Source organism: Pundamilia nyererei, unplaced genomic scaffold, assembly GCF_000239375.1.
Source record: "Pundamilia nyererei isolate P.nyererei 1_Seehausen unplaced genomic scaffold, PunNye1.0 scaffold00395, whole genome shotgun sequence".
Classification (NCBI taxonomy): Eukaryota; Metazoa; Chordata; class Actinopteri; order Cichliformes; family Cichlidae; genus Pundamilia; species Pundamilia nyererei.
The window spans coordinates 310,601-322,715 of record NW_005187796.1 but is presented as its reverse complement, the minus strand read 5'-3'; the positions used below and the strand labels follow the sequence as shown (position 1 = coordinate 322,715).

Below are 12,115 nucleotides of genomic sequence, written 5' to 3'. Positions count from 1 at the left end.
GACGACACAGAATGTGATGGTTAATCAAGTAGAGACCTTTCACTGAAAACCACAAACATCACTCAGTTGGTGTCTCCAGAGGGAAAGTCAGGCCGAAATCTGTGGGCTATATCATGCATCACTGTTTGTTACCAAAATTGTGCCAACCCATTTAGTAAGTGCGGAGATGTTTTATCGGATAAGTGAAAACTTTGACCTGCTGATGGTTGCCGAGTGCTGTAGGCAAATTAAAGAGGATTCATTCTTCTCGCACCATGGATATTAAAGCACTCCATCCAATGGCTGTCAATAACTTTATTAAATAGCAAAAATCCCTTTTTTTGTAGGGACGGTAGAGAAAAAGGTAGGGGATCACTCAGAAGAATCCTCTTCTGAGGATCTTCTGAGCACCTATGTTGTTGACATGCTTCCTGCAGCATCCTCCATGTTGATGTATAGCTAATTAGAATAGATGGGATCTGTGTGGAAGTCATGCTTAAGCCATGAGTTATTTAAACATGTCCTCAAGGAAATATTGCCCTTCTGTATATCTACATGTCCTACTTATTCACTGTCTGTGTCAGGAAGACTAAGAGCATGCAACTCCCTGTGCAAGGAATGATGGGATATTTGGACCTTCAGAGAGACCCTTTGACAACATATTTAACTGCATCTTTGTTTTTGTCTCTGGTCTTCCAGGTTTGCCGGCATGTAGTGTTGGATGGAAGTAGAAGAAGGACATCAGCACATGGAATAAAGGGAGCGCAAAGGACATCTGAATACACTCGACTCAGATACCTAATAATTACAATAATAAGAGATATTTTTAAAAAGTCCAGAAAAGAGGCAGAGAGAGGGAAAGAGAGAAGCTATGGTGTAAAGGGAGTGAAGATGGGCTGTGGTCAGACGCTTGCAATGTTCCTCCTGGAGTCCACAGTTCACTCCACCGGCTGGTCAAAGCAGGAGTCTCCTCGCTAAAAACCCGAGCAGCTCATTTCACCCGCTGGAGGAGCCCTCACTCTCGGTGATGTAATGAATAAGTTTGAAGTCCTTGGCATTGTGGGCGAAGGTGGGTGGATTTTACACGGCAGATTTCACTGCATGCTTTAAAACTTGAAGACTTTATGTACTGTTGCTGGTAACACTGGGGTCATAACCAGTGTACATTTTAATGGGATTCAGGTGTCTTACACTGCACAGCTGAAACCTACACACATAGCTGTTGACAGAGAGTATATATCCTACTTTAGCATTTTTGAGCACAGGCAGATTTTAAAGGGGCGCATGAGCCTCAGAGTGTGGTGAAGTCTCCCATGGAGTAATGTCTAATTTGTTATAATAATAGCTTTGGTCATTAGGTCGCCATATTTATCTTAAAACAAAATTGTTTTGGGTTTTTTTGTTTGCATGTATGCCTGTTTGATAAGAATGCCTTTAAAGGTTTTACTATGAAGCCTCGCTCTTTCCCGTTTTGCAAATTGAAAACATCCCCTGCATATACCTGTTGTTTGGATCCTTTCCACAGCACTAATTTAATCAGTATGTTAACAGTCAAGCATGCTCACCCCTCTGCTGCTCAGTTTATCTTCTCTAACAGTCTCTGTTTTTATTCCTTAATCACGTTCAGTTGCTTCTATTCTGTGTGATTATCATCATCATCAGTGCAGTCCAACCCTTCTTGGTCTTGGTGCAGCAAACAAAAATATGAGTATGAATATGCAGAATCTGCAGGCACGGGGACAAGATTTTTGTTTAGACCAAGCATGTTTAAGAAGGTGTTGTTTGCATACAGGTAAACAGCCAGTCCAAAGAATTGCACATTTTTATTCAATTAGATTTTTTCTTTGAATTTGTCTGCATTGCTAAATGATAACTTTCATGTGGGATAGGAAGTCTGGCTACTCCGGAAGCCCCAAAATGTTATCAGATGATAGCCAATGGGTTCCCATGCCTAAAGCCTTTAGTTCAAAGGGTAGGATCAGCCCCTTCCTGGCCAGAAAGAAGTGCTGAGTTTGATAAGCACTGCTTAGAAAATCTAGTTTCAATTAAAATTACTTATTGAATTAAAAGATACTCCAAACTCAAGAGCAAGAACTGATTTGTAGTGCTGATGAAACTAATATTGCTTCAATCTATAAAACGCTGAATTTGCCATGTACAGGTAGTTCTAACTTTCAATGTTACTCTAGCCTTACTTTGTTCTTGGTTAGTATGAGATGATTTAATATAATCACTTGTTTTACTGCTTAGGATAAAATTAGCAGTGCCTGTCTGACAAAGACATCCTGTTTATAGATGAGAAAAGCACTGTATATGGTTTTGGTTGGAAGTGTTTAGCTTGGAGGATGTAAAATGCCTTATTAAGAAATCGTAGAAACCACACATTTTTCAGCACCATATGAGTATTGCTGAAATGTTGAATATGCATGTAAGTAATTCTTGCAAATCAACTTTGTGAAATTTTCAACAGCATAAATTAGTCTTGGTTTTTCGGAAAAGCTCATCCTTGATTCTGCTATTTTTATTCCTAATCGTACTTTTCTTTAAGGTTTATATAAATAAAATAAATAAAATTGCACTTTTAGCTGTGAGTGACTCTTAAGTGAGCCACACAAACGGCCTTTAATTAGCAATCCGTGTAGCTTCTGCTTCTTGTAGCCAGCAGCGTGATTTGCAGCTGATTTGACTGAGCTGGATCGACATGTATTCCTGCCTTACTCTAATGTGAGAAGACAGAGTAGCCAAGTGTTTATTCTGCTGTTGGTAATTCTCGCAAACTGTGATCTACACCAGCACTCGTTACTACATCTATCAAAAAGTTATGTACACAACGAACCGCAATAACAGTTTTCATACAGTTTTCTGTTTTTTTTTCTCATGTTAAAAGCTCTGTGTGTACACATTTTTCATACTTTACACAGAGTATGTTTTATATATACAGTGTAACCCTGGCGGCATATATTAAAGTTAACTGTTGTCTCTGCCAACTCGCTTTTTTATTGTATTGCCATTTTTCTTCAATGTTGACACAGATGGGTTTGCTGTATTTTAAATGTATGCTATCACTAAAAATTGTTTCATCTTTTTCTTCCAGTGAAATTGTGTCTTTTTTTCTCTAAATACATCCTAATACCAATGTATTAGAGGTGCAACGATACTCGTATCGATATTGAACGTTCGATACAGTGCTTTCGGTTCAGTACGCATATGTATCGAACAATACAAAATTTTTCATTTATTTTATCAACTTTCCTTCTGACGATGCTGTCTGTGTTGAGCGCTCGACAATGCAGCCTAGGCAGAGTAGTCGAACGCAGATTCACTGAGCACAGGGCAAGCTAGCGAGACAGAAGTTAAGCTCTCCTTGCAACATGGCAAATTGAACCTCCCCCACCCTCATTCAGATCTCGTGTTTGGAACTATTTTGGTTTTCATGTGACTTATGACCCTGAAGGTAAGCGTGTCATGGACTAAAGTAAAACAGTATGTTGGATGTGCCACGCAATGCTCAATTACATGGGTGGGAGCTAGTGTGTTAGCACAGTTTGCTCGTTAAGGTGTTGGCCGTCCAGCCCCATGCACGGGGCGATCCACGATTTGCGGTGTTGTGGCGTTAAGGTCATTTCAACGAGATTAACCTGAAAGCACTAGTGGGGAACACAACGAATATGACTGCACATTTACACCGACATCATCCTAGTGCAAAGACAAGTGGAAGCAGAAAAAAAACAACAAGCACGCATGCTACAAACTTTACGCTGTTAGCAGATGATTCTCCTTATGGGGACCTGATATGTTTAATATGCTGCTGAGAGTATATCCCAGAAGAAGCGTATAGTATAGCTTTTATTTTGGAAAGAGCCATTTCTCTGTAATAAACTCTCTTCTCCAAAGATGAGTAATTTCTCAATCAGATATATTTATTTTTTATTACTTTTTTGTTTCAGCAACATTAAATTTAAAAACTGTAATTTTGAGTTAAAATATATATTTATAATTTTAATAAATGACAAATTAAAAAGGCATGAACATTTTTTTTGTATCGAAAAAATATCGAACTGTGACACCAAAGTATCGAACCGAACCGTGAATTTTGTGTATCGTTGCACCCCTACAATGTATGTAAACTTTAGTCAGCAAAACTATAAAGAAGATTTTTTGTCATACTCATGAATCAGAGGTAAAGCAACTTCAGAACATTTTGTTCTTTGTAGACAAAACTCCTTCACAGTTGCTACATGTTTTTCAAACGTTACAGAGAATTTTTAAAAAAAGATCCGATTAAACAGCTGCTGCATTTTTAGGTTCTAATATTTTTTAAGTGTTTCCTTTTAGAATGCAGTTAGCTAAACAGGGAGTTTGAATGTTGTAAGGATCTTTCTTAAGAATCTCCAAAAGTTGATTCTGTTCATCTGGACGTAGCGTTTTGTGGGAGAAACTGCAGGTTTCCCCGATCTTATAAACAGTACATTTGCATAATGACTGAAACCAGCCCAGTGAAGGAACAATGGGTTTAAGAATGTTATTTAGGAGTCACCATTCTCTCCTTACTGCTTATTTACACATTCATGTTCCTGTGATTTATCAAAGAAACACATTTGTACGTGTACTCGTAATACTGCTGGGACATTAAATACTCTAACTAGCACCACTCACCTATCGTTATCCATGGAGAAAGTAAGAAAGGAATTATGAAACAACTTAAGTGGGTTTTTGAAATTCCCATAATCATGTAACTCATGCACACGCTTGTGAGAGGTCTGTGCCATTTATTGCCAGCAATTTATGTGTATTGATAAAATGTTTGTTTTACCATGTAAGTAAATCAACTTTGTAAAACTCTGGAACTGCATAAATGTTACCACAGAGATCATTTCTACAGTTTTTCTGTAAAGACAAACTGTTTTTCTACAGGCTTCTCTTCATATCTGCACCTCTTTCTGCCCCTATAGCAAACAGATAAATATTTGAATGAATCAAAAATCTTATGATAAGAAATATCATTATAAAAATAGGTTTTAATTGTTGTTGTTTTTAATTTCCTTTCACACAAAAAAAAGAAAAACAAGAAAAAAATAAACACTGAAAGTAACTCCGAAAGCAAGCTAAGTGACAGATGGTGTCAAGGCAAAAGGGCATCATTCTCCGTAAGACTGAAGCTATAAAAATCTCTAAAACTCTGCACAGAAATCAGGCCATTGCCACAAAAACAGACCGATTCTGGCAGAAAGACAAGCAGCATTACCCAACCCATTACGTTGCATATGTGATCTGAACAGCAACAAGAGCAGTTTGGAAAGACGTGGAAAACATTAACTTCAGCAAATGCGAGTCCAGCTGACATCCTTGCAGGACAGAGCCAGAGACTCGACTTCTGAAATATCAGCCATCATCCCAGTCTTGTTAAACTGACACAATCATCTGTCTTAGTAAAGACAGGAACAGGGACACGGTGTGTGTGTGTGTGTGTGTTACTTGTGAAAGGTATAGCTGTGAGTGTGTGTTGAGTGTGTGGGAGAGCGAGTATGCATGCCTCCGCCTCACCTATTAACGGCTGTTTCTCTGGTGGTTCTCACCTACTGTACTTCTTTTTCATGAACCTGTTTGTTTGAGGTTTGGAGGTCAAAGCATAATTAAGATGTCAAAACTTTAACACCACATCTGAGTCTCACTTTTTTATTGAGCGTTTGCATCTTTCTCTCCATTTCTTGTTGTCCAGGAGCATATGGAGTGGTGCTCAAGTGCAGGCATAAGGTAAGATAGTATTTCTGATTTCTCAGAGTCTTACAGTATGCCTGGTTTGTTTTATTGTGATGTAAAGTGTTTGGATGGTGGCAAACTTTCACTGAGAAGAATGGTACGGTGATGAAGACTGAAACAAATGTGACTGGTATGATGGTTAAAATACTCTGAAAACTACAATGTCAACAGTGATGTTTCATCCCTCTTTCATCCCTGAAATGTTAGCTAGCGTGTTTTAACCCATTATAAAAGCATACAGTAATGGAGGAAATCCTTTGCTTGGCTCTAAGTCGATATACTATGTAGACAGAAGTGCTGAGCCACCTACACATTATCAAGAGTAGCTGCTCAGTAATGGAAACGGATACCCTGAAGCTCCCAGCTCCCAGTTTTGTGCAGATGTTAATGCCGGAGAAGGTTTGGATGTCTGCAGAGCACTAGCAACTTTTACATACTATGCATCTCAGCATTCAGTGACCCCGCTCTGTAACTCCAGTGGTCTGACCCTTTGTCGCTGAGTTGTAGTGGTTCTTAGACACTTCTCTTTTGCAACGTTATCATTTACAATTGAGGGAGGGAAGAAATTACAACCAGTGAGCTCTGTAGAACAAATCATTCTTTCACAAATGGTTGTAAAGCCAGACTGCATGGCTATGTGCTGGATTTTATACATCTGTGGCAATGGGACTGAAAACAGCTGAAAGATTACCACTACTTTTTTTTCCATATAAAGCGTCTGGTCTGTATTTTTACAACCATATTTCTGTAGCTTACAGTAGGGAGACAAGCTGTATAAGTACAGCTTAGACTTACAGGTCTAATTCATTTAATAAGGAACAGATCTGTTGTTTTCATAGAGAACATTTATTGATGGCTTAGTTTGGAAGATTCTGCTATTGCACAAAATCGACCAGCGAGCAATTATAATGCAAAACGAAATAAAGTTCATTTCGCTTTTCTAACACACCCACAGTTGGTCCATTTGTTTTGCAGACAATGTGCGTGGTCACAAATTTTGAGCTACAGACCACTGTGCTCATTGGCAGATGGCAAAATTTACCTCATGCACACCAACATTTGCAGCCTCACCAAAAGCACATCTCAAAGCTGTGAGGCTATTTATGCTAGGGTACTTATACTTGCAATGCCAAGCAAGTGTTTATCGTGCAAGTTATTATCATTTGCCAATTGTTATAAAACACAAGGTAAAGCTGAGGCAGATGGAACCGTTAGTATTGCATTTATGTCCTAAAAAATAGTGGAGAAAGTGGTTTATTTATCGGATGATGGGATGGATGAATAGACAGGGAATCCCTTCAGAGTGAAAGAATGGTTACAGCCACCTTAAAGGTAGATTAGAAACTTTAATGTCACCACTTGCACATGTGCACCCTCATATGAATCACTTACTTGGTGCTTACTCACTGTGTCACGCTGTAAGCATGAGTCTGAATGTTCTCTGACAGACATTGTTAGATCACGTTGGATTTTAGCGATGACTCTTAAAACAAAGTTATTAAATGTGAGCCATTAATGTACTTTGTATGCATGAATGAAAGGGCTGAAGGTGTGACTCATCCAGCTGTGTCTTACTTAATATAACTGTGCGGTTTTAAGCTTATCTTTAGCTGTTATATGGTCCTATTACTTGTTTCTCTGCAGTCTGTTTATAAAGTAAATGAATTTTCTCAACATGTGAGAACTTTCCAGATCAAAATGATTACATTACATTGTTTGTCTTTTTGACTTGTAATGATTGGGAATTCTCAAACAAAGCTCAAAGACCTTTTTTACACTGTTGAAATTTTGGACTTTAGTCCAAATTTATTAAAACTGCTCTGCAAAACACTAGTGCACATGCAACCAAAGACCGCCTGCAGCTGAAGGACAAATTTTCACAGTGTGACTTCTAATAAGGCTCGCATGTGAATACCAACCAGTCAAAAGGAAATGAGGCAAAATACAAAGGGCCAGTTTTGTAATATTTGAATAAATTTTAGGAATGAAACATTTCCTTCCCAACCACATCAAATCTCTCCTTTTTCTCTTACTGCCATCGTGTGTTTATACTGTCTGCATGGGCTTGTGGGCCAAACAGAAGAGTTGTGCAGTTGGATATGAGGGCAACTGGGTGACTGGGTATTTTGTCGCCATGTCAGGTGGGCGACATACACACCTAAGTTTGTGAATGTGATGAGAACAAGGCGACATGGGATTTTGAAAGTGATACCATAGGGGTGTCTGCTCGTAGGCTTGGGGGTAGCACTGGTGGTTGCCAGTATATTTTTTAATTAATGCCACAATTCACTGGAATATACGACATGCCTCAGGAGGATATTGTCTGATAGATTTTATTGGACCCATCCTACACAATGTAACATTAGGTAAACTTGCATGTTGATTGCTGCTACGCTGTTGAAAGTTATCTGCAAAATAAGTTGTAAGCTAACACACTCATTCAGTTAGCACCTTTTATCTCTACTGGTCATGTTAAACGTGTGCAGTCAGTTATCTTTATTAGAGTTTTTATATTGTCAAATCTGAAAGGCCCCCACGTAGTTCTGTGGTTTGGCATCATGCATATCCATTCAGCATTGTTTCTGTTGTTTTCTATTAGCGCCAAGAACAAGTATAGCCTAATAGTCAAGAAGCGTGAGCAGGTCACAGTGACAGCACAGCACGCTGCTACCTGTGCATGTTGCTTATATGCTGTGAATTTTGAGGGTAAAAAAATGTAACAAATTTACCAAAGACATATTTAATACCTTATTAATTCAGTTAGTAGGAAGTAGGCTGTTATTTCATCTTTCAGAAATAACAAAGCTTTTTGCTACGTGATCATAATTAGCAGCTAAATGTGCTTAAACTTACAGAAGGTAGTTGTGTAGATTAACGCCCTTCTAATGAAATTCTGTCCATTTTTGCAAAGTAATATGTAGCTATAGCTTTCAAGTCAACGTAGAGTTGTTGTCCGAAGTTTACACACATGGACATAGAAGTCGTGGTAACTTTTAAATTTGAATGATTTCTTTAAATTGTTTTTTTTCCAGGGTGAATGATTGTTGTTGCTGTATGCTTAATGACTTTACAAAACAATTTAAACTTTCTCTAATTGGCTGAAGGACAAAAGTATACATACAGGCTGAACTATAGGTTTCTGAGTCATTTCTAAACAACAACAGAGTCCAAGAAAATCAGTTCAAACAGTTTACATAAGTACAACTTATTTGGATGTGTCAACACTTCGCCAGGGTCTGAAAAAGGACCCAGACTTTTACCCTCCAATGAGAAGAAATGTGCAGATGTTCAAAAACAACCCAGGAACTGCTGAGTCTCAAGGCTGCTATGAACTGGAAACTGCTGAAACACCAGTGTCGCTGTCCACAGTAAAGCCAACGAAGAAAGAAGCTGCCCAAATGGACAAGCCAAATGCCTTCTGAAGAAAATTTTATGGTCACACGAGACAAAGACTAAGATTTTTGGACACAGTGACAAGAGTAAAGGTGAGTATCTCAGGCCTAAGAAGACTATAGCAACTATCAAGCATGGTAGTGGTAGCATCATGCTTTGAGGGAACAGTGGATGGAATAATAAAGGCAGACTACCTCCAAATTTTTAAACTTCAGCCCAAATCAAGAAAACTTGGACATAGTTGTATGTTCCAACAGGAGGACAATGATCCCAAACACATCAAAACGGGTTCTGGAATTAATAAATCATTCTCGTTAACATAGGCTTCTGGAATGACTTTCCCAAAGCCCTGACCTCAGCTCTACTGAGAATTTTTAGAATATAACCAACTAACTGTGCCAAGAAGAGTGGTCAAATATCCAGCCAAAATATGCAGCGTTATTGAAGGTAGTTTATGGCTACCAAAGCGTCTGCTTGACTTACAACTTGCTAAAGGATATTTAACCAAATATTAATGTGAGTGTATCCATATATATGTGTGAGCCTGTATGTATACTTATAACCCTTTGTGGAGGAAATGCAAAAAAAATTCAAACTGCACTCAATTTCTTTTTTTTCCCCTTTTTTTGGTGAATGTGGTGACTGTGAATGTATGACTGCAGCTGTAGTTAACGAAAAAAGTTCAATATTTGCCTCTTAAATAAAGCAGTACTTAGTGTAAAAGCAAATTTTGTTACTGTTAATTCAAATGATTACGGTAATTTCTTATGAATGACAATTGTGTTACGTAGTACTTCGTTCACAACCACTAATTACTCATTAATAAAAACGGCACCTAATGTCTAACCCAACTTTGTCTAAAGTGATGAGCTTGATGTTCAGAAAACATGATTTTCAGTCAGTGGTTTTAATTAGTTTTAGTTAGTGTGATTGTTTATTTACGATTTTTATTTATTAAACCTTTAAATTCACAATATAGTCTTCTCCAATAAATCTCACCTCTTTTTACATGGTGCAGTACAATAACCAGACAGCCCATGTGAAAGTACGATAGAGACACAGTGGTTTGGATTGATAGTCAAGTATTTTCCATTCGTCTTTTCAGATTTTTGTATTTTATGTGTTCATTGATCAGGCTTATTTAGGGCTTTTCCAGGCTTTTGAATCAGTCTTAGGCAAGTTGACTGCCGGTATGCTGAGTGGAGCACTGATGTTTTAGAAAGCAGGAATAATGCTGTCAGCTACAAACAATGCAGCTATTCAAGCACATTAGTCAATAAACTTGGAAGCAATCTTGGAATATAAAAACATCTGTGGATGAATCAGCATGTTCCAATGAACACACACACACACACACACACACACACACACACACACACACACACACACACACACATTGGTATCCTGGCTTGGTCAGAGAGGAATGGGGTTAATGGCGGATTACAGCAAATATGAGCACCTGTATTCAGACATTCATTAATAAATAGACCTTAACGAAGAGCTTAATTACACTGAAACTAACAAAGGGGGCCCTTTTTGATAAGCACTGATGTGGTTTACATGTGAAACACATTGCTCCACGCTGTGCCTGTTGAAATAAATTTTCGGGGCTTTCTTCAATATAAACACTAAAGCAAATTTAAAGATTAAAGAAGCTAAATTGCACATTGTTTTTAAAGACACTTTGCGCTTAGATGTGCAGAAACATTGAAATTGCCATCTGTTTAGTGACAGTTTAAAGTTACTTGACCTCCTTATGTGTTTGGATTCTATGTGTCTATAATTTGTACTTTTTTGATATTGTCAGTGCACACAGAATAGGTTTGTAGCTATTTTGTGATTTTTATTTTTTTTTAAATTGTCCTCAATGTTTCGGTTGTTTTTAACAGACAGATAATTGAATGTTTTTGATAACTGAATGTTTAAAGGCAGACTTAGCATTGAGTACTCAGGATTGGTTGGTGTTTTCCCTGTAGTCTATTTTCCTACATACCATACAGTCTGAGCATGTTTCATCCAATATATCTTATCATTATGACGTCCTTACTTTCAAAAAAGCCATAAATTATACATATTGAGTGACATTCTGAATATGCATATACTTGCATTCTGAGAACATGAACAAAATGACACTGTAAGTAGAACACAGTGGTTAGGCAGGAAGTTGAAATTCAAAGAGGGACAGATAAAAGAGAAGCTAGAAGAAAAATCTGGGAACCAGATGTATTAACATGCAGGATGCAGCTGAATGTAAATTTGGACAGCGCCTCATCTCTTAAGCATATTGGCCTGTTGTGGAGGAAGGCTTAAGTTTTTTGGCTCTTTGTACTGTCTTTGTGCTCTAAAGATAAACCCTGCATTTGTGAGAGAAATGTTTGTCTACCCGTTATGGCAGAATCCTAATATGTCTAAGAGACACAGAGAAATGCCAAAGCATAGTAAATCCCAGTCGAATTAAAATAAATCTTTTTGGTGGCTGTAGCTAAAGAGGTAAGGCAGGTAATCTACTAATCAGAAGGTGACTGCTTCAGTCCGCATGCCAAATATTTTTGAGCAAGATACTAACCCCAAGTTGCTCTGATGCATCCATCAGAGTGTGAATGTTAGAAAGAAAGCACTTACGTATAGAAAAAAGTGGTTTGGTGAATGAGGCGAGTTGTATAAATGTGCTTTGAGTGCTTCAGTAGAGTAGAAAAGCACTGCATACAGTAAGAACCAGTCCATTTACCATTTACCAGTAAATTACTTTCCAGTGGTTATTGGTACTGTATGTATTATTGTATGCACTTTAGTCAGACACAAAGTGAGAGACAGAGCAGGAGAGCAAAATACCACTAGAGCATAACCATTACTCTCCAAGGTTTATTGTACTGTATTGATTACTCCATAAAAACCATTCTGAGTCATTAACTTTTAATTAAATATGATGTGCATAAAATATCTGAGGGACTAGTGAGTGATAATAGTGACTTTTAAATTCCAA

At 37.9% G+C, this 12,115-nt stretch overlaps 1 protein-coding gene across 3 annotated transcripts in view; it reads left to right on the top strand.

Moving 5' to 3' along the window:
- LOC102215627 (cyclin-dependent kinase-like 5) overlaps window positions 1-12,115 on the top strand; it is a 41,712-nt gene that overhangs the window by 2,579 nt on the left and 27,018 nt on the right. For all 3 annotated transcript variants that reach the window (XM_013915916.1, XM_013915914.1, XM_013915915.1), the window contains exons 2-3: window positions 679-1,048; window positions 5,699-5,733. In XM_013915916.1, coding sequence (XP_013771370.1) covers window positions 1,012-1,048; window positions 5,699-5,733 — 72 coding nt within the window. In that variant the 5' untranslated portion in view covers window positions 679-1,011. The remainder of the gene's footprint in view (window positions 1-678; window positions 1,049-5,698; window positions 5,734-12,115) is intronic.